Below are 24,143 nucleotides of genomic sequence, written 5' to 3'. Positions count from 1 at the left end.
GTAAATGAAAGATAAAGGGAACAGTTGGCTAAATAGGCAGTAATGAAAGCAGCGTGGAAGAAGTGGCGCTGGAAAGAGAGTGCGGAAGATGCAAAGCAAGAGAAGTAAAGGATGGAATAAATGCATAAGAGGAGGAGAAGAAGAAGCAGGACTACGGTCGGGTGCGATGAACATCTGCTTTGGTTTGTCTGAAGCACATTGGGACAATCAAGCGCCCAAACAAATCTAAGCAGCTGAAACAAACTGCATTACTCCAAATCATTCAAATAAGCCATCCTCTAATGCTTGACAAACACATTTTGCAGAAATTTGTGTCTAATCGGGCTGAAATCTGCTCTGTGTATCTGTTTATGTAGTCATCAAATGTTCAGCTCACCTGATGCACATTTTTGTGGTAGAATTCAACACAACTCTGATGAAACACCCGTAACCTTGCGATGTTAAAGAAACGCATCATGAACTCCACTTCAACTTATCTACAAAACTTCATTGAAGTTCATTTGGTATGTATCTAGAGATTCTCCCGATGGGAATACAAACACAGATGAAACCACAGGCTGTATTTTTGCTATAAATGATAAATGTGACCTCCAAAGGTTAATAATACATCCAAAATGCACAAACTTAATGTATTTCTGCTCTTGTCACTGTCTACTTACACCTACTTATATCGTCTTCTTGGAGTTGATGTAAACAGTATCTGTAGGCGGACTAACACTCAACAGCAGACAGGTCTTTTCTCACCTTTTCTTCGTCAAAGCCGTTTTAGTTAGTCTGTCCGTGAATCGCACTGACTGCAAGTGCTCCTCATTAGTTCCTACTTTCTTACTAAACCACTCAAATACCTTCTGACAGTGTTCATTGCGTTAGGTAAGAACACATGAGACAAGATACAACTTCTAGAAAAACTATATGGCTCTTTGGTGTCAGCACTGTGATGATGAGGTAAATGTTGATCAAACATCTAAGTATTAGCCTATTTCAGATCATTAAAATCAAGTATTCTCTGAGATTTATATTTAATGAGTGGAAAAAGAAACACACCACTGCCAGTTGTCACATTTTGCTGTGTATGCAGCATTAAGCAATGGCAACAATTTACTATAGAAGCAGTAATTTACTTTCCTTTAATTATCAGTGATCAAAAACCCACACTTTCAAAGTGTTAGGCCCACATAAGAGTTTTGCTTAGTCACCACAGAGGGCCGAAACTATTATTTTCATTATTCCCAAGAGCACTTGAAGGCAGCAGTAATGTATCGTCTCACATAGTTGGATCATTACATTACATTACATTACGATCATTTGGCAGACGCTTTTATCCAAAGCGACTTACATTACATTACCACCCTTCGCAGAGGGGGGAGCAATTGAGGGTTCGGTGCCTTGCTCAGGGGCGCCTCGGCAGGGGCTCGAACCGGCAACCCTCCGGTCCCCAAGTGGAAGGTCTACCCACTGAGCCACTGCCTCCCCTCATCATGTTGACCCTGCAGGCGGCGCATCAGTGCTACATATTGGCGGTGATTACCCTGTTGGCTTATTGATGGTGGAAATAATTGTGATTTAGACGTGTGACGATCCTTGGCAAGAATTGAACCCTGCTGTGTTTTGAGCGTCCCCGACATCAAATCCTTCAAAAATATTTGAGCACGATATTAATTCTCTATTTAGATCAGCTCAATGAATTAGAATATCGTGGAAAAGTGAATTTATTTCAGTAATTCTATTCAAAAAGTCAAACTCTCATATATTACAGGCTGATTATAGCACAAAGTGAAATATTTCAAGGCTTTATTTGTTTTTTTAAGGATTACAGCTCATAAAAAAACCCCAAACTCAGTATCTCAGACAATTTTAATATTGCAAAAAAGTTCCAATATTGTAGACTCACGGTGTTCCTGAGCCTTTAACTTGTCTCTCAGTCTGGTTCAGTAGGCGACACAATCATCAATCACCATATTCTAATTTATTGAGCTGCACATGTATGATGTTCTAAAGACGATCCGACACCTTGACCATTGGATACTAAGAGAGTGAAGGGAAGTTTTCGATGTGACCATTTTGAGGTGGCGATGCCGTCAGTGACTCTTGGCAGGATGATTCCGCAGTGTCACAAGTGTTAGAGAGATTATGAAACGTTTTGAGAGAAAAATGATAACAGATCTATGACAACACTTTGCTTCTTTTCACCAACTGCCAAGATTTGTCCAAATGAAATGGTTATAGAATTTACAGTAGCTGTCACTTTGGGCTTTTAAGAGGGCTTTTCCACTGTGTTTGGCCCATCAGAACAAAGTGGGCCTTTTGGGCGGCGATATCTTAAAGAGACGGTTCCTAAAGCGTGCTGATTTAATTCAGTTTGCACAGCAGCTTTGCAGCATGTGAGAGCAGGAGTGGATCAATGTGTTTTTTTGCATATTAAAGGATTGCAAAGACTTAAGAAAATAGCACCACAAAATAAGAATATGAACATGGAAATACGTGTCGGGTGTTCAAAGTTAATGGGCATTTCAGTTGCATAGTAATCGTGTGTTTCAGATTTTTCCTATGCTACCTTGCGTGTGTATGGCCAGCACTATGCACAAACATCCTTTACTTACAGAGTGTGAAAAGCTAATTACTCTGGGGGGAGGGTGTGTGTGCTGGGGAAACACCATGCATCTTAATTAACTTTGCTTTTCATTAGACAACATCATAACGTCAACTAAAATGGCACCTTTGTTTCCGTGACTGCTCATACACATGCGAGTGTGCTAGCGTGAAGAGGCTATCTCAATGTTTGTCTGTGTACCATAACGCCTGCGAACGCCTGTGAAAGGTTGTTTGTCTTTGTCCCGGGGTGTGTGTCCTAGCTGCATTACACTTGCTCATTTACACCCTCAAAAGCTTAGCCAAGTAATCAAAGTATTGCTTGACAATGAGGGTGAATTCCTAACTGGACGTGTCAGGGGTATTGATTTTCAGCGAGCCCCTTGGAACAAGGTGCAAAGATATATCTCGAGCGAGCAGCGGGTCAAAGCGCAAAACGTCTTGTGGCACCAAATTGGAAGACATTGTTCGCTTCTCGTCTCTGGAGGCTTTGCGACGCTCCAGATGGAACCGGATTGTAATGATGCAACACAAGCAGACATTCAATACAACACGAATAATTGCAACTGTAGTCCTCAATCACGCATTTCTCTTCCATTTCTTCTGCCAACAGCTCCTGCAACTTATTACTTTTCCAATTTAAAGTGCAAGTGAAAAGGTGTGTGGATACACAAAACATGGCGTGTAGCCTGCTGCCTGTGGCTCGATAGCCCTTACACCACCCGCTGAATAGAGAACAATGAGGAATTTCCAAGCAATTCTTGCTCAGCGGTATTGTTGCAGCTGAAATGTACAACCTGTACACAGTTGCTACAATAGAAAAATGACTTGGCACCTCATCCAAGTATTCCCTGTTATTTGGAAGCTTGTACTCTTACACACTTGGGCTGTTTATTCAAATCAAATGCATTTTCCGTAAGGGTGTTTTTGTTCAAGCATTTCACATATTACACTCTCTGCCTCTCCATAAACAAAAGAGATTTGTTTCAGACACTCTAGATGTTTGATAGTTAATGAATGTTTGTCCTTCCTTCCCCAGGTTTCATCCACACTTGCGGCGGCACTTTAAAAGGGAGGAACGGGACAATAGAGAGCCCAGGGTTTCCATATGGATATCCAAACGGAGCGAACTGTACCTGGGTGATTCTAGCCGACGAGGGGAACAGAATTCATATAGTTTTTCAATCTTTCGCCGTGGAGGAGGAATATGACTTTTTATCTTTGTACGACGGGCATCCGCACCCAGCCAACTTCAGGACGAGGTAAGGAAGCGCTTTGAAGTTTCTGTTTCAATGCCTCCACTGATCAGCCCTTGACTGAAAGTTCATCTATTATACACGCGCGCTTGTTCTTGTCAGGGAGGTGTCAGGGAAGCCAGCGGTGATGAGTGCAGTGTGGGTTTTACTGAATTTGAACAGCCCTCACGGAACATTCTCATCTTCTGTTTTGGTTTCATTGGAGCGAGCAGGCAAAGATTGTTCCTTTATATTACAACAAAGTTAAAATGGGAAGGAACACACAGGTAGGTGATGAGTGGAGAATGAAATCTCACTTGTTGAGTTAGGTTGAGGTCTGCTGACCGTAGCATATGATTTCTATAACAACCATCAGACCATTAACATGTAAAATGCCCCCCACAGCATAACAGAGCCACCAGATCCTCTTGCTTTAGGGGTCAAACATTCAAGTCTCTGCTTTTCTCTTAGTGGAAGCGACATTTACACTTGCCTGCCTTTTATGGTGAAGTATAACTCATCTGACCGCTGGCACAAACCAAAAACCACCAACCAAACACAAAACGAGGGATTTAGAAAAACAATATTCCATCCCTCCAGCAGAGATCCACATACTTGCATACAATCTATACAAATCATGCTTTTTTCACTCTTTATACAGATGTAGAAAATCTGTACAGGTCATAGAGAGTCATGGAAACTTTATATAGCCATGTGTTCAGATTTCAAAGGAACAACAACAACAGAACAACCAGAGATGTATGTTTACTTTATGTTTACTCATTATGTCTCAAACAGAACTATCTGCCTCATTATGCTTTATGAATCTATCATAAATACACACACACATGTATAATTAGTGTTTATTGAACAATATTGCTGTGAATTGACAGTATGTGGACAGAAATACTGAGGGTTTTATTTTAAAAGAGAGACTCTGTCTTGAAGGGGGTGGTGGAAGTATAAACCCACCCAAATCTATTTAAAAATGTTCAGGTGCATTTCACTAAATTACATGAGCAAATAATCTATCTGGAGGTTGCATGGCCCTAATTATCAAATAACTGGAACTGATGCATTTGTCATCCTTTTTATAAAGCGTCATTTTGTATTTGGAATTAAATGGTAAAAGCCACCAAGGTTTCACATTTTCTTGTCATCTCCAATAACTCAAAGTAAACCCACTCTTTATAGATAAATGCGCTCCGTGTTATGATCTTATCAGGGGTCTGAGCTGATAGAAGAATGAATACATGCATTAACTTCTAATCCAAATGCTTTAACAGAAAGACAACGAAAGCCGTATTCAGACCTGTGGTTCGTCTGCTCTCTATTCTATGGTTAGCTCGCCAATGTTCGGTTTATCAACAAAACATCTCGAAAACAAGGTCTTGTTTGGTACAGTGTCTAAATATCCTCAGGTATGCACAAGCGTGTGTCGTCAGAGGTGAAGGTTGGAACCAACAACTTTTTGTAACACTTGTAGAGGAAAGAGTGGAAGTGAAGTTGAATAATTGACGAGATGAATCACTGTAGATACTCTAGCAGGTGAGCCATTATAGGTACTAGGGGGCGTTCTGTTGCGTAATGTTGTTTACAAGGTCAGGCTTATAAAACATTCCACAGTTCAATAAAACTTGTGTGTCAAAATGATTTAAATCCCAACAATATCAAACACGTTAGCTCTGTAAGCAATCCGACAGGTTTGACCTCGGTATCACTTTACTTACATACAGGTTGATGCATATTGGTCGTCTGGGTTTTTTCTATGGTTTCTAAGTGAAATCAATCTCAATCTAAAATGCAGAGATGACATTTGCTTTTTAAAATTCTAGCAGTTTGGGTTTATTGCCAGTCAAGTTGCACAATATTGACCGTGGCAAATTATGTGATCTCACATGTCTCACATAGTGTTGCCTCAGATCCTTGAATACATTTCTTGTGACAAATTGTCGCAACATTTATACTTGTAAGATAAGATGAAAGTTTATTATCCCGAAGGAAATTACTGAATTCCAAGGGTTCCACTGAATTCTAAGGGTTCCAGTCAGTCACACTGTAAAGCCAATTTTGAGAAATGGGCTCGGCTTCAATCAATAACCTTGATCTTTACTCATTAAGTGTGTTTATCAGTCTCATCAGCCTCAGAGCATAGAATCATTTACTTGTTTACTACGCATCGACATGGGGTGGCAAAGGAGAGACACAACTGCTCCATAAAAGATAAATCCCGGGCCTAGATTTTATAGGGGGTACTCCAAATTTCCCATTGCATGCAACATAAGTTTCTTAGTTGTTGGGCGATGAACCGGATCAGCAACCTGATACACTTCGCTGCTGTGTACGAACAGAGCGAGCAAGCGGAGCACCCATTTGCCATGTGTGAAGAACTTTACTAAGTGGTTGTTTAATGTAATTTTCCACTTTGCCTTGATGATCTCAAATATTCACTGATATGTTTTCTTCTACCCGGAACACTTCTGACTCCAAGTATGTCATTTCATTGCCTGCTGTGAATTACACGGAATTACCTATTCACTTATCAACAATACTATGAAAAGAAAATATTGTTCGTCAACCAACCACTGCCTGAAATCAAACGCTGAGATGGCATTTGGCTGAACTTTGTCTTCAGTTTAGCTCCTCAGATTGGGTTTCAGACCATCCTTTATATCATTAGTTATGACTGGTTCATATTCTAATTTAAGATTGATGATGTGAAATTAGGTTATGTCTCATCTGGGCTTTTGTTTGTCATGCTGTATTATTGTGATATATAGGTTATTATTTTCAAGAAGGTGGCATTACTGTGCTGCTTTCCTGAGCTTATTTAAATGCACTACCTGAAGAAATGAGCGATGAATCTCTGTGCTGACTTGATCATATCCACATCACTAATGATTTTTTGTTTGACCAGTCCCATACGAAATGTACGAAAACGTCAATATTCCTTCCTGAAATATTGTCACGTTATTGATGTTGAGTCAAACACATGGTGTTATTTGATTGTGTCACTATCCAGGCCAGGTCTGATCCTAATGAGACGCGCAACATTGATGTCACTTGCAGAGCCTGGATAATCCTGTTAGCCGGCTGTAAATGCAGCACAAAACACGAGTGCATATCAACAAACCTGTGTGGAATGAGTTCTGCATCATGGTTATTTCTCTTATTCAGCCAGAAAGAGAAAACGCATCAATCTTCATCCTTTGCCACTTGCTTTCTTGGGTCTGGACTTGTAACAAATCCTACAAAGTTCAAGTGCAAATTGGCAGTATTTCCATTTAATGCCGTTACGCGAATAACAAGATTAATCAGGGTTTCCATTCTCTGGGAATTAATAATGATTATATGCTCTGATCTGTCGCTGTTTCCTCGCCGAGCAACTGTCTGAAGCTGTAATGAGGGAATTGGCCATTGACAGGTTTGTGATGACATCATGTGGCATAAAGATCAGCCATCCCAGTCTGGCTCGAGTCACATGTCTCCAACCCAAAGATAAAGGTAAATATGCTGTATGCACTTGTGTGTGTCAGTGTCAGTAATGGGTGGAGGTGCAACCCCTTTTCTTGGTCACAAACTACCAACAGCAGCCTATCTTGTTTTAGAGTCCAATATAATGTATACTGCAGAGAGGAACGGAGGCAGGTTTCACTGTGGTTATAAAAGAAACAGTTTCATTTACATCCTTTCGAAAGATTGTATGCTGCATTTTTATTTACACTTCTTGTTTTTCAAGTTAAGAACATTTGCTCTTGTTTTGTGTTTGCGTCTGACAAGGGTTGCAACCTACAATAATTTCATTTATTAATTCGTCAACTTTTTCAATAAACAGTTCAGCCTCTAAAATATGAAAAAATTAAATAAAAATGTCTCTCACACTTTCCCAGAGCCCAAGGTGACTACTTCAATGTGTTTTTATTTTGTTTGACACTAGCTATTCAATTTACAATTATATGAAACGGAGAGAAGTAGAAAGTCAACATTCGAGAATGATTGACTATTTTGCTTTGCCAAAATTGTGGAATCATTTCTCACTTTCTTGACTGAGACTAACTAACTTGACTGATAGTGTGTTCTATTTCCAATCTCCACTGCTACAGCTCCCTCTGCTTCTGTCTTTTCCATTCACAATTCAAAACTTGCCACAGCTTGTTATACATCCTCTCGCAGCTCTTGATGAATTCCTGCATACGTGCTGTTGCTTTTCATTTAGTACAACTGTGATCTGTTTCTCTTATTAAATTACTGTAAATCCCATCAACATGCGTCTATAAACATATCTTATGCCCCACTGGGAAATAAAACTCAACACATCATATCAAACGTAACCACAAAGTCACAAAGCCCGTTTCCATTACTTTTCAAATTGTGAATGACTTCTTTATTGATGCGCCACCAAACCCACCACGAAATACAACAAGCATAGAAACAACTTCAAATTGCGCAAAAGATGGAAACGACACGGCTCGGTTAGACTCTGTTAGAGGGTTGTGGATTCATTTACCACCTGGTGTTACTGGATATCTACACAGAAATATTGAGTTTCCATTAATATTTGTCATCCTCTTGTTCCTCCTGCGTCCGCCCCACCTTTTGATTGGCGATTATGGGAAATCCCACGGTAAGGTTGTGAACAGTGCCCGGGATTACATAAAATATTCACTTTTCCTGGTCAATTCTTACAGAGAGTGACATACAGTATCGTACAGTGAGGTGTTTGTTGACTCGGATGTCGGTTCAAGCATGCTGTGACAGATGGAAGCTCTAACGAGTGTGTGTGCAGGTTGCTTATCTACGACTGTACAGACAGACATTGAGGAGACGAGTCACATTTTCCATCTTGTTACAAATCTCACAAACATTATATATTTGACTGATTCAAACGTAGATATTCTGTGCTGACGTAGCCTGAAGAGTATTTTGTTGTTGTCCGTCTGTTGGCTCATTCTACACCATCCTCATCAATTTGTAGATGTTTGATTTGGCAGGGTTAAATAGTTAGTTCTACCAATTAAGTCATTTTATGTTAATCTATTTTTGTTGGTACAGGCTGAGGTTTGGACCGGAGAGAAACATATTAAATTTGGGTGACTGTGTGTATCCATGAATGTGTGATTAGATACCACACTTCACAAAGCAGACTAACGTCCATTGTTTGTGTGGAGGCTCCGCTGCCCTGCTGTATCGGATTAAAGACTTATTTGTCAAGTTTGTAGCTTTCGGGGTTTAGCGTAGAATTATATTGGACACTTTCTTGTTCACATAAGTAATTTATCAGTTTGGAATTGAGGCCATGTTTTCCTTTTGAAGTAATTGTTCAGCAGCCTTAAGCAATTGCCAATTAGTCCATGTGGTATGTAAGGATTCACAAGCCAGCGATGATATACTGCTGACTACTAAAATTCACATGAAACTAATCCGGCCATACAGAGACGAGGAGGAAAAGAGGCTAATTGTTGTTGTAAGAGGGAAAATGAGTTGAAATTTGATGGGTTTTTCTTGAACCATGTCCAAGCTAAAAGAACGTGTTTTAGTTAACGCTGCATTTCAAAAGGGTGAATTTCATCACAATATCGGGATAGGTTGTGTAGTGCCAGAACATGATAATACCACAACCAAAGCACTGCTGTGCCTCTTTAAGTGTAGAACGGTTCCCTCAACGGCTGCTCTTACACAACTAACTCCATCCACAACAAAATTCACTCAGAAGAAAACAAAAAAGGCGATAAGCCTTTTTTTTTTTTGTATTTTTATTTCAATACACATTTTACCACCTCGTCTTCTGCAATGTGTTCCCAACACACATTTCCTTATGGTAGCTGACGAAGTTTTACACTCTGCTCTGTATCCGCTGATATGAGTTCCATGGCTGGAAGTTGAACCTGAATAAGTAAATAGACACGCACAATGACGGGACAACCTTTATTCTCATCCTTACTGATTATAAATTGAAACCTTGATAGAGATTAAAGAAGTGTTTCATTTATTAATGCTTTAAATTAATTCATACAGATTCAGAAAGGACCACGACAAAAGCTACAGCAAAGCCTTCACAAAGAATCATGGTTTTGGTGATGGACGTGATAAGTGTGTCACCCCATTGATCTATATATTCTCTTTGCTCTGAACATTCTTTTCCCTCTTCCTCTCAGTCTGCACTGCACTTAGATGACGTCAAGTCCCCTGCGTCTACAAATGGTGGGCTGGAACTCATTATTGTACTGAAATTATATGGTGAGGGATGGTAGAGGAGGAGAGGTTGGGTAATAAGGCCTTTTATTCCAGCATTGCTCTGTGCAAATAATGACCTCATTAAAATGATCATTTTGTTGCTGTTATCATACAATTACAAGTACGTATTGAATGCTCCGTTTATAATTGCATATTTGTAGTTTTTGGTTTATAATCTGGCCATACAGAGACTTTTTCTTTGATATACGCCATTACATATCAATGTTTTAGCTCAAGAATCGAAATAATGCAATCCATATGTGATAAATGGGCAGCTGAGAACAATGCAAAGTAATGATTTTAATTATATCTCTCAACAACAATAACAAAGGATCTATCTTTATATTATAGCTTTAAACCCTTTCACTGGACCTGAAAAGGACTGAGACAGGATTGATGGATAAATAAAAAGCATAAATATAAATGTATATTTTTATAGCAGGAAAAAGATTTCAAAATAATGAAATCTGTCAAACTGTACTCGTAGGTTGTCCTTGCCCTTTTAAAAGTATATTCTATGTAATTGAAACCCATGTTTTCCTAGTTAAAAAGAAAAGGTTAAATACAAAAAAGATATAGATGCTGTTTCATAAGGTTTGGTTTTATTGATCCACACTTCAGTGGGGAGATTCATCCTCTGCATAACATGGATCAAGTCCAGCACAGGGATTTGAACCCTCAAGCTATTGCACCTCTGTGTTGTTCTGAAGGGAGGAAGAGACAAAACTACAATACAACCGAAAGGAAAAATTGTTTTTAAAATGTGTCTTGATCCAGATCTCAATGCAACTGTTGGTAATCTGCCATGAATACAAATAGTTTCATCGAAATTTAGACAGACGCAAGCAAAACCACAACCTCATTGCCACAGTTAGTTAATTTGAACTTGAACTAAAGGAAGAGTTGCTGAATAGTATCACAATAAAAACCACGGGACCAGATGGTAGCTGCAGTTGTTTGTATATTTGTCCCTTTGCACATAATCTGTGCATTTCTGTAGTTTTCCGCCCACATTGAAGGCGGCAAGCAAGTGAAATGAATTGAAAAGTCTCCACACTACATTGAGTGCTAAGCTCAGTGGAAGCTCTTATGATAACAAGCCTGGGGCGACAAAGGAGTTGAGGAACATTTAGCACATGGCTAATTAAACCCCTGCCATTACCAGTCTGCAAACATGCAGGAATCTCATTTTTAGATGACAAATTTTCATAATTTTAAAGCAATCCACATTATATCAAGCAAGCCTGCCTCAAGGTTTATTTTTTATCATTGGCATGTGCTGTAGTTGGACAGTGGAGAGGCAGTTATAATTGGGAATTCCCTAAGTGGTAACGCAGAAACAAAACTAGGAGAGCACAAGAAATGAGCAGTATTGGCTAATTTGGGGTTTTATTGCAGCAGCCCTCACCTGCTCACCTGGTATAAATCCAAGAGTATTGGACCCACGACTTGTTCAGTAGGGATCCCCAGATCGATAGAAAGTATTTATTTGCAGCGTTTTGACATATCATAGCATACCAATTAGTAACAGCTCTTTTCTTTAACATGTCATTTGAAAAGGCAGTAAAGGCCCACTCTCCCCCTTCTGCTCTGCAAAGTGCAAGTGTTGCATATATTAGCTTTAATTTGTAAAACTACTTTAGGAAAGTGTAATTGCATCCTCCAGTGTCTGTGGATTATTCAAAAATAAGGCCAAATTCTAGAAATCTGTTGTAAATTGGCCCTTTTTAACCATGGCTCTGCTTCACTGGGTTCCCATGTGCAAAGTCTCTCTGTTCACAAGAAGTGCAAATGCAGTTGAATTATGAGGACATTTTAGGCTGAGGGATTTTGCCCCACATATAAAACCAAATCACCTTTAAGTCACAGTTAATTAAAAAACTTACATTTTGTTAATACAGATTTTAATGATGAAGTGATCGTTGATTAATTGCTGGTGAAAATTGAATACGGATTCGTTAAATGACTGAACGGGACAATATATCTCTTAAAATGATGGATGGGATGGGATTTTCTGAGCTGAGCTGAACAAGGCCATTGTGAGCCTTCGAGAGATACCATTACCAGCCGAACAGAAAAACTAGAGCGAGGAAAAAGAAGAGCTCATTCCGCCACAGGTGTCTGTGATCAAGAACTTCTGGACTGCATTGGGTTCAGGGTTTTGTTACTGTGCCATGATGAGGCAGTCCTGCATTGCAGTAACTTGGTCGAAATTGAATCTGGGCTTTGTCATGACGGAGCACAAAAAAATTCTACTCAAGTTTATATGCATTCTGCAATTCTGTTATGCAGATCCCGGTGAGGGATTCAAAGCCGACACGCACTACTGGGTCACTTTGACACGCACTACTGGGTCACTTTGACACGCACTACTGGGTCACTTTGGTATTGTACTGTTTCCAAAGTACATATTTCCTATACTAGACTGCCAGAAGTGGCAACAACAGCGCAATGTGATGATCAGACCACCACCACAGGTCAACTGAGTCATGTTATAGTCAGTGGTGATGAGTGAGGGACACTGGTCTCTAAGGTATAGAGATATCTGTGGCTGGAGCAGCGCTATCGCCTCACATCAGCCAAGAGATAACACTGCTGCAGATATGGCGTGATTCCTTGCGGACCAGCATTTGGGAAATGCCTCCAACAATGCTGGGAGTTTGCGCCTTCAGGCATCAATGCTAACTCTCGCCTGTATTTTTGGCTTGTTTTTTAAGCTTGTAACTCTTAATAAACACAGCGCTGAAACACAGCAAAGCTCAAAATTGTTCAAGACATCTGCACCATGCGAATGATGGAAAGGAAATGTCAAAATATCCCACAGCTGCAGACATCGGTTCCATCTGAGCTGAGCAGACTACATATATGACTCAATCCTAACCATGTCAATTCTCATATTTTTAATTAGAACCATCAGGACTCTGCGTAGGGGATTTTGTCCCCCCCCCCAACCTGCTGCACCACAGTCCATGTTAGCTTTGTGGACAGAAGCATCAGTCAGCATCTCCACACCCCAGCTCCTCTCCCACACAGCTCTGGTGCCCTTGTGTGCTTTGTTGGAACGAAGCGGCGAGGCCAGTTGCCAAGAGAACCCTTGTGTTCTGTGTTGTCCCTGGCCACTTCAGCACAAGATCTCAGATTTAATAAATGCATCAAAGACATTTCATGTAGATCTGTTGATGTTGTACTTCCTTATCTACATTCAGTCCAAACTGTGACGCACAAATGAATGCAATCTCTGATTCAAAAAAAGCTGAGGAACCTTGTGATCCTCCTCGTGATAATAAAAAACAGAGTTCTCAATTTATGGATTCCTATTGGGACGTAAAGAGCAATTCAGCAAATTCTACAAAAAGTCCTTCAAAAAGTTACATACTGCAAATTGAAGAAGACAGTACAGATGATGTTACAGGCATGGATTATAGCAGTGATTACCAACACATTTTTAACCAACACTTACAAATAGAGTACAGTGCTTTATGTTGCCTGTATGCAAAACCCTCTGAGTGAAGGTTTGGGTGGCAAATAAATCAGATTCAGATTCTTCTCTCCTGCTCTGTGATCAAACTGAAGAACATGAACGCCATGGCTTGTGGAACAAGTGGCGCCACTTGTGTGAAGCGGTTAGTGCTACATTGTCTTATTCATGCCGAGAACTGAGCTGAAAGATGAAGCTACTGGGAAGTGTTAAACCCACTCAGATTTTAAAAGAGAATCACCTCAATGTGATTGATATAGGCAAAAATCCAAGTGTGCTGACTCCAACCGACAGGCCTAAATTACAAGATTGCAAATTGATTTGTTCAGGCATGTAAACGTGTTGGTGTGCGTTTCCACGGTAGAACAACTCGCCTCATTCTGCGATTACACATGTGATGTATATTTCGATTCCATCCATATGCACCCCTTAATTGCATCTTTGCTTTAAATCTCACCATCTCGCAACTTCTACTCAATTAAACCTTATTCGCAATGCTCATTCAGATAACTTAAGAAAAATTTAGAGGCCTTTTGAATAAGAAAATTCCAGAATTCCTCAATCTATCCATCTACCTTTTGTTCTACCTTTGAGATTACGACTCCTGTTTCTACCAAGTTTCGTATTCATGTCTTGTTTTCATCAAAGGGATCATGTGCTAGCTAGATGATGCATGATAGCGCTCAAGCTCAAGACGTGATTCCATGCAATAGACTAAAGACGAGCAGCGTGTCAGACAGCGAGGGGAAGATATGAACTTTTCTGACCATTTACCAGGCAGGAGGAGAACAATGAATGAATTAATAGGATGATTTGAGCTTTATTAGTGCAGTTATTAAAACGAAATGTCAGTGTCTGGGGCTCCTGTAACAAGTCCAGACATGTCACTGCAAAATTAGTCTATTAATCATCCCCCGCCGTCCATTTCCAGGAGACGGCCAGTGGAAAGGCCATTATTCTCCTTAGTGGGGAACAGGCTTTGTTTTTTGCCCCGTTTCTAAGAATAAACTGAAGTTAAGTGGCTCACTTAAATTGTTGCTTACTAGGTGAGCTCAGTCGGAGCCTTTAAGGTCTCTTTTCCCGGCTCTGTCTCTTTGTTCTATCTGTTTCACTCCCAGGAGACACAGAGAGGTTAAGAGCAGTGTAGCAACAAAGAGAGATGGAGAGAGACGGAGACACAAAGAGGCAAACGGTGACCGAGCAAGACAGGGGGAAGGAGTCGTAACAGTGCATAAAGGCGAGCGCGAGCCAACAGAGGAGGCGAAAGAGAGCAGGAGTGACATAAAGAGGCGGGTGTGACATGGAGAGAAAGACGGATGGAGGTGGCGAGACAGTCAGGCAAATGTACATCGTTCCTGTCTCTCTCTCTCTCTCCCCCTCTCCCTCTCTCTCTCCCCCCCTCTCTGTGTGTCCCCCACCCCCTACCTGGGTGGTATGCCACTGTGACACACTAATCAGACAGGGGATATCTGACAGCCACCTTCAGGGCTGATGTAGTGTTTTCAGGTGGAAGGAAAGGCCGTATCTGTCCAGGCAATCACTGGCACATTGTGTCCACACAGACGCTCATTCTTTCTGCCGCTGATGGTGCTATGATCCGGAAACAGGGAAGGGTGGAGGGGGTGCGGTGCCATAACTGATCACACACACCCAGCATCTAAAGGCCTACGGGGACAACTTTGGCCGGCCTGGTTGCTGGTTGGATCCAATACAGAGATGGTTTCCACTAGCATTTGCGCATTTTGTTTGTTTGTCTTCTATGTGAGAGTAAACTTTGATCCGGTTTAATTCCTGCGTTCTCTGTGACAGGGAAAACTTCACAAGTGCTTTTGTTTGTTTTTAAAAGAGCTTTAATCAATTCATGCAAGTAATTTGGTTCACACTGGCGCTGATGTGCTGTTACTCGTCTCCATCACGGGTCAAAGCAAATCAATTGTTGCCGCCGCTTGACTGAGATTGTATTGTTGGATGTGGATGCCTTGTTTTATTTGGTTGGACGAAATTTCGATGTAGTAGTCGCACCTTAATACTTGGCAAAAATTAAATTGTCAATTGATTACATTGACAAAGACACAGAGCATTTTCAAGCCCTTTTTCAAAACAATCTTCCTCCTCCAAAATATTCCCACTGTTGTAGATCTGTGTCATTTATGTATGTAATGTGTAGATCGGAGCAGTTGGGTACAAGAGCTTTGCGGTTTTTGAAGTTTAGTCTTACTATATTACTGACTTTGAACAGAGGATAGTAGCCAGTTCACTGCCCATGATTCTAGTTCTTGGCTGTGAAGTCAAATTCTCAAATAGTCATCCTCTTAAATAGCAATGATACGGGAAAGAGTACCTCTGAATGCTTTATATAAGGTAGCTGCCCTGAATCATACATATTCCTGTTTTTAGTAAGACAGACCACCAAAATGTAAATTGAATGTGTGTGTGAAATTGTAAGACAGCATAAAAGCAAAGCATCCTTGAAATGTAAAACATTGCATGACAGGGGTCATTGAAGCTTCAGAGTGTAACTTTATAAAAGCACTTTTCGGAAGAGTTTGCTGAAATCCTCATTATATCTTGATAGGAATCCACTTACTGAGCGCTCGTTTATAGATATTATGACTCTAAAGCATCTAATGGAATCTTGGCTAGTAGGTGTAAAGTCGTTTAGAGTTCATTTTGAGTCTTAAATGCCTCAGAATTTCAACAGTGACACCATTTTGGCTCCTAATCTGAACATTCAAAGCGACTGTCTTTCCTAAATGTCTTAAGTGCTACAACCTGGCCTCCTCTGATAATCGATCGCCTCAACTGCCAGTCGTGTCTCTTGTTCTGAGATGGGAGGAGCTGGAGGAGGGAGTCTGTGTAATTTTCCTCTGCCGTTCCATCCACTCCACCACCTCACAGGGCACTGCTTTAATACAATGACAAACTTAATTACCTTCTGGTTTATGGTGCAGGTTATATTTTTATAGCTGCACCTTCATCCACTCCACTTTGATGCCTGAAACCACTGTGCGTTTTGCTTTCGGTTAACATGAAAAGTAGAAACTGTCCTACTGAGATCGGCCTCCCTCACAAAGTCAGATAAGGGACTGATCCAGCACTTAAAAAGGGTTCCATAAAGAATCTTATAAAGAAGTGTGGTTTAGCTTTCAGACATGTCGCTATCTTTGTCTCCATCTTTCTCTATGCTTGTCTCATGGTGCTTATTTGTTAATGTCATTTATCCAACCACGCAGGCGATGCTCCTGTTACCACAGCAACAGGCTGCGGAGAATGTTGGATAATTTAGCTCTGCTTTGTTAGAGAAGCCTTGATAAGATACAAGGGGGTTCCATATAGAATATTACTCCGAGGATCCATGGAGTCTTTTGTAAAGTGAAAAGGTTCATTGTTTTTTCGGATTCGGAATCATGATTGAGATGAAATGTGTCCAAGCCGGAAAGTTGCACCGTCTGCATCATCACCTCACCTCTCCTTTCTCACTGTCAGTCGTTTGAATTAATGGAGTAGTTTTTCCAGAACTAGGCAAAGTAGGAACTAAATGTTTTCTTCATTAAGTTCATTGTTCGCATTTCCCACCATACTTCAAGAAGCGCAAAGATGATCAAAATGTCATCCGTGACTGCAGCGGAACTACTTATCCTAAGTGCCAGAACACTTATGGTGAAGTGCCTGGGCATTGGAAAAACAAAGGAACGTCCCTGAGTTCATGAAAACCTTCCTGTTGTGCAAAAGGCACTATTTTTATAAAGGTATAGAGACTATATGGTATGCTTATTCCCTTTCCACAACGACTGCACTGCAACCTAGATAAGACTTTTCTCTCTTTAGACTAAAACCCGACTCTGAGGTTCAGCCTGTCAGCCTCTCACTTTTTTTGTTTGTGATAATTGGGGAATGTCTCTTCTTAATTTAGATATCCATGATATTGCCTGAGCCTGCTGATAATACCTAGGATTTGGTGAAGTTTTTATGCCGCCCCATCAGATGATACATGAGAAAAGGGGGGAAAAATCACAAAGGAAATGTAGCAACACTTTTAGATTAATGGCCAACATATTTGGTGAGCATCTGTCCCAGTTTCTCCTGCAGGACAGGGCTTTTAATATTATTGTGGAACTGCTTTGCACTCATCCTTGTGGATGCCATCGACCTCTGAGCGCAAACTCCACAACCACTGATTTTTCTGTTCTTTTGTGTTCTATTCAGCCAATAATTAGATTCCCCATGGATTGCTCTCCCCAGAGTTTTGGTAAGGAGGGCACATCTACAGACTACATAGCTTGATATCAAACTGTGATTCATTGGAAATACTTAACTCCCACATGGAAATGGCTCTGCTAACCTTCCACCCCTCTGTTCTCCAATTGGAGTGGCACTGAGAGAGGGTTTCTAGCGTGGCAGTAGAAAATAGAGGAGGCCAGGAGGTTCCTGCCTGACTTTTCACTAGAAGTGTTGTGAACACATGCACCAGTCAGATTGCATTGGTGTTCATTCTGTCTCTGGGTCCGTGCAGCTTTTCATTTCGCCTGATAATATAAATCAAGCATTAAAATATTACCAGATGAAGAATGCAGAAACAGGTAGAATAATTTCCAAACAGTTTCCCCTCTACCAGCGTAAAATTGCCCAAAATTCTGGATTTTGTGTACCCACACTCTCTTCTTGTGTGTGTGCTCCCTTCCTCCTCCTTATCATGAATTTTGCCACTTGGTTAGCACAGCACTCTGCCTCCCGTTGCACTCTTCCTAAGTATTAAAGTGAAAGGGCCTTTAATGAAGAGAAAATGGCACAAGTTTTCACACCTTACCTCCTTCCTTCTCCTCTTAGTTGGTGTTTTTGGTCTAAATCCAGTCATGCCTTCACTCATAATATTTTTTTTCTGTGATAATGTCAACTGGACATACTGTTGTGAACTTGTGTGTGTGTGAGAAAAAGCTTTTAATGTATCCAAAATTGCGCCAGGTGGCAATTGACTTTTAGCTGTATCTTGGCATGCTGTGCAGTACTCACCACAGTGGGTAATTATTTACTGCAAGGAACAGCACAGTTCACCGTGCTGTAATTGGAAACTGTATTGAAGCTGTAAATACAGCACCCTCTTCCCTGCTGTCACAGAGGGAATTTCTGTTTTTTCACATTAGGCCTGCTATAGACATCATTCACCTGGCTTATTGTTACGCAGAGGCTCAGTCACGGCGAGACAAACTGCACCATAACTAGCAATAGAAAACAAGACAGCAATAGAAAACCAGACGGTTGCATGCACAGGTTCCTTCCGCCATGCACAGGCAGGCTTAGAGGAGGGGAAGGTCGATAGAGCGTCAGCAGCTGCTGCTGAGGAAGGGTCAGCAACACATCTTGTTTACGACGTCATGAAACCAAATGGATTTGTTTGGATCTGCACCTAGTTTGAAATGCAGCAATGAAGCAGTCTGTTACAATGCAGCTGTCAGCCTCCAAACATCCATCCAACAATTGCAAAGGTGCCCGCTTGGGTGTGGATTGTATAGTAACTGCGATGTTATTGGCGGATAAATTGCATCACAATTCTCAGTGCGGCTCTGTTTTATTGGGAACAAAGTGCTACAGAATACAAACTCACCGCTGTTCTGAGGTTTGAGGTCTTCCCACAGTCATATCCTTTCTGATGCTATAATGATGAGATAGCATCCCATCATTGTGACATATAACCGAGACAGAGATAAACAAATTATTACAAATATGAGATATTGCAGAACAAAGGCAACAGAGTGTTATTTTCAAAGTATCCCACAGCAGAAATGATTATAATTAATGATAATAATAGATGTGACAACATTACTAATAAAGCATTCAGGCGACGGATTTGTTCAAAACAGCGCCAGCCAGCAGATCCAGATAACCCCTGCCACGGTGATAAATTCATTTTTTTTAGAAACTGTTGGAACCAAGCCGCCACTGAAGCACACATCTATACTGAATGCAATCATTGCTGAGTGCCACCTGCTTCCTCCTTCACATCTGACCCCCATTTCAGTTCAAATATGAGGTAAATTAGACACTTGACACTAGACTAAGCTACAAAACCTGATCACCACAAAGCATTTTTGTGAGCTCCTGGGCTTAATATGTAAACCTCCTTCAGGGACAGTAGTTTGCACTTGCTTACTTTATTCCAAGAATCAAGTTTCACATAAATATAACTGACTATGTGGTTGTGAGACACTCGAGGGGAAATAGGTCAAGTAGTGGTAATGGGCAATTGTGACACACAATTCAACAAGGCCAGCATCTACCATGTCACAGCTTTGATATTAGAACAGAGCGGGGAGCGATCACGTTTTCACTCAGTGTGCCCGGTGGTGTTTTGTCAGGGTAGAGCAGATTTTGATTGATGTTTACAGCACATTAAACAATTGCAAATGTTTGAAAAATTGAACCCCAAAGAAAATGTAAAAAAAACATTCATGAAATACAAATATAAGCCCTTTAGATTCTAAGCTTACAACACTTTGGAGACGTCTCCAATAGATCCAAGCAGTGATGTTTCCTGTCAGCACGAAGCGGTGTCTGTTGTGAATCGAGAGAACACTGATTCTTTGAAGAATAGTCTGCGCTGTGACCACATGATGCATTTTGTTGTACTGTAATCTTGTACATGTAAAACACAGGCCTTTTTGTATTGATATCTCTTTCTTTCTCATCCCCAGGTTAACAGGATTTACCATCCCTCCGCCTGTTACCAGTTCTGGTTCAATTTTTTCACTGAGGCTTACCAGCGACTTTGCAGTAAGCGCTCATGGATTTAAGGCATCCTATGAAGGTAAGAAAAGCATCACTGTCTTTGTTCCTCCTGTGTGATCTTATTAAAAATGCTTTCATGTGAAATGTAGAACAGAATTTAGCATTTGTCTGGGAATTCTTGCCACAGAAAACTTCCTCATCATCATGTTTTACGACAAAAACCTATTAGCCAGGAGATTTAGACGGCATCTATTCTTAAGAGAGGAATCCATGATCACACTCACGCCACCTGATTTCCTCTGGGACTCTCACAGTTTGAGTTATGGAAACATTATGTGCCTCAATTAAGCAAATTAATCTCATATTTTCCAAATCAACATCCTTTCCCCCAAAGTGCTGAACCTTTTCTGCGACTCCAGAGGTGCGCGTGAAATTGCACGGCAGATGGTGATGGGAATTAGTTCAACTAATGGATGAGCCGAGTTATCTGTGTTGAGTGCAGCAGGGAGCTGTCTAAATATGAACTATCCTTCTGTGACATCTCTTTCTCCCCCAACGCCTTTCCCCCCCGCTGCTCCTTCACCTGGACCCAATCACCACTCCGTCTTTATTCCTCTCTCCTCTCCTGTGTTGCTCAAGTTTTTTGTCATTTGTCTCCCTTTCTAAATTCCTCTTCCACTCATCCCATCTTTTTTCTCCCCCCCCTGTTCGGCTCTTCTTTTCTCCCACCATTCACATCCACACTTAAATTCCGTCTATTGTCTGGACTATTCCCTCACTGTCGCTCTCTAGCCTCGCTCCCCCTTCATTTCCTATTCTATCCCCTTCCACCCCTCCATCAGCCCCGGACCTGGCCAGTCACAGACCTCTCCCCTCTCCATCTGGCCATTTGCACGCTCTCCCTCTTTCACTTTCACTTTCCCTCTCTCTCGCTTGGCCTCTCTCACTCTCTCCGCCCTTGTCTCCCGTTGCGGCGGTGGCCAGCTTGCTTGATTTAGACCTTGTTCTTCCTCGCTCCATATCCAAAGGTGCTGCATAATCTTCAATATGATTTCATACTGATTTGGGTGTTAATCACATTTTGTGACACACGGGGCAAAGCTATATCCCAATCCTCCATACTAAAGAGTGTTCCAGACAGCTGGGAAGATTTTCTAATGAAGACAATAACATTCCAGCTTTACTTTCATTTATTGGCTGATAGTTGCACTTTTGTGCGCAGTACACCCTCACAATATAAGTGATTTAAAACTGCACAGTTAAACATCATCACTGCACTGTCGGGCTTGGTTCCAGGTTTTTCCTGCTGCCTACCCACAATCCTTAGATTTCTTTTTCAGATTAATGCATTGCCTACATATTGCATCCTAAATCCTAAATGAAGGAAATGTCCTGCTGTTAACAGGTAAGGTATTCAGTGTTGTGACCCTTGTTACCTGTTGTGGTTGCAGTAATCTATGTAACTCAATATAGTCAACGCTGCAGTGCACATCATCCCCATCTTCACCACCATCAGCATCGTCATCCTCAGCTCCATTTTCAGCCCCGCAAAATGTTATCCTAAATTTAAATTTTCCAATCACAAACCCCTATGACTGACGTATAAGTACATGGAATATCTGCATTGCAAATCCTCCATGTACTGAAGCATAATGTATTCGTGTGCAAACCTCTGTAACACACTGACACTGCTGTGTATCGTTCTTCCTTGTTAGGCTGATATGCTAAGCTACATGTTACACATGAATATGTATGTGCAGCTCATTCTTATGACTGAAAATGTGTGATGCTTGTGGACTTTCCAAGATGATTGAATCATGGCTGCAATTAAGTGGATTTGAATCTGCATGCACAGGAAGGACACGGTGAAGGACATGGCCGGATGGAATCTCATTTCTGGAAGGCCTGTCAATCTATTGTCAAATATTCTGGTGTACAAACCTCCAAATCGATGTTATCAGTGATTATTGCATTCCACCCTGCACTCTTGCCACTGTATAGGGGTGAAGCTGCAACTGAACATTTCCAGCATGACCTTTAAGGGTCAAGCCGCATTTATAAAACCACAGAGATATGAGGCTTTTCTACAAGATAGCCAAATAATGGCCAGTTGTGCTGTAGTTTCCACAGGATAGAGATAGGCTGCAGGAGCGTGGTGTGCATGTCCCGAGCTGAGGGTAATCCTATCTGCATGCCCTTTGTTGAAGGTTGTATATTTGCAAAACAAACATAGCCACGTCTATCTCAAACCTGCCTTGGTGCCATTTCTCTGAAAAACCCTTTGAGTGACATCTTATCCACCAAACATCATTTCATCTTTTCGATCCAAATCATTTCATTTGTCCCTGTCTGGCATTGCAGCTTGTCCACTGAAATGGGGAGAAATGGAGACGGTGTGTGTTCGTGCGCGCATAAATGCACATCTGTTGTTTACCGGCTGCTTTGCCTAGTGATCTCACACGGATTCAGTCAATATTCTTTCCCCCCTTCCGCATGAAAAGCCAGCCAGTCAGATCAGCAGCCAGGCAGCAAAGCAGCTGGGAAAGGCAGTCGGGCAGACAGGCAGTCAACGCAGGCGGCTCCTCCGGGGGATGCGTGCTGCCTGTGGGCTCGCACACACTGCTACTCCGTCTGCAACTTCCATCCTCTTCAAAGGGCCACCGAGTCATTAGATATACAGGCGAAATAAATAACTCGGCCCAGGAGAAATTGTGTGCCCAACTGCCTCATTTACTAGCTCACATATCACATTTGTTACCACTGTGATGATCTAAATCCATACATCTGCTGTGGATGAATGTGAACAGCAGGTAAATACCACACACACGTGCTATGATAGAATCTGATCACTTTATTCAACGCTCTCCAATGCTGTTAACATTTTTTTCTTTCAAGTTATAAAGTGTGTTCCTGTTCTAACCTCATTTGATATTACAGATGGGCTGTGGATGCGTGCACACTCGAGCATCATATTAATGTTGTTTGGATTTGTTTGTCTCTGGCATCATAAATGCATTTGCAGTCTATTGGGATGTTGAGCACCATATGCATTGTTTTTTAATCAGGCTTGGAGACGGGCGATGCTTTACGGTGTTCAAAGTCCCCCCTCTGCATTATTCACATCCATTTTGCTGCTTGTAAAGTTTGTACAGGATGTCAAAGATTTTAGCACTTCTCCCTTAATGTCAAAGAGCAGCTGTTTTCTCAAGGTTGAGTTATATCAACAATTTCGTCCGGGTCCTCCTCTTTACCTCAGAGTGAGCACTGTATCTAAAACACTTGATTTCTTTTGGGGATTCTTCCAAGCCTCATAAAAGTAGAATGCCTGATTCAATGTTAAGTGCCCTGGCTGTTCTCACTTCCACATTCAAAGGCATCAAGTTGGCTGCAGTTTGCGCAAAAGACAATTAGATTGACTCAAATGAGAGGCCTTATATAAACCAACTGTTTCATATATCTGAAACATATCATGCGCATTAATTCAAGTGGCTGTCTGTCTGAGTCATTAGGTATGACTTTCCATACACCAAAGGGCATTGAGTCAGTGCTGGTATAATTACAGCTGGGACGCAGCCATTACTTTTTAATTAGTGACCTGGGGTTAGTTTCTGAAAACATTTGCTTGCGAGAGCAGATCTTTTGTTTCGCCAAACATTGCTCTCCAGCAAAACTGTCACAAAGTAATAATTATGCCAAAGAATGACTGATAATGTTTCCTGACATTGTTTGAAATGTAATGATTTCACTTCGTGTAGAGAAAGTAAATCTGTAAATCTAATATGCCATGCACATGATCATCTAGGAACATGCATTCAATCCTACTATTGGTGTTTTAGATACTTTGAATTGAATGGTATCGAAGGCAGTAGGTAAATCAGGGGTTA

The 24,143-nt window shown here is 41.2% G+C and overlaps 1 protein-coding gene across 1 annotated transcript in view; it reads left to right on the top strand.

The window, feature by feature from the left end:
- The window catches only part of LOC143000923 (CUB and sushi domain-containing protein 3-like), a 194,137-nt gene that overhangs the window by 11,665 nt on the left and 158,329 nt on the right, over positions 1-24,143 (top strand). Inside the window, exons 2-3 of the mRNA XM_076150408.1 lie at positions 3,629-3,851; positions 20,226-20,338. Coding sequence (XP_076006523.1) covers positions 3,629-3,851; positions 20,226-20,338 — 336 coding nt within the window. The remainder of the gene's footprint in view (positions 1-3,628; positions 3,852-20,225; positions 20,339-24,143) is intronic.

This window comes from Genypterus blacodes, unplaced genomic scaffold (genome assembly GCF_046128005.1).
Source record: "Genypterus blacodes isolate CSIRO-AG114 ecotype Tasmania unplaced genomic scaffold, CSIRO-AGI_Gbla_v1 ptg000052l_1, whole genome shotgun sequence".
In the NCBI taxonomy this organism is placed as follows: Eukaryota; Metazoa; Chordata; class Actinopteri; order Ophidiiformes; family Ophidiidae; genus Genypterus; species Genypterus blacodes.
This window is presented reverse-complemented; position numbering and strand designations above follow the sequence as displayed.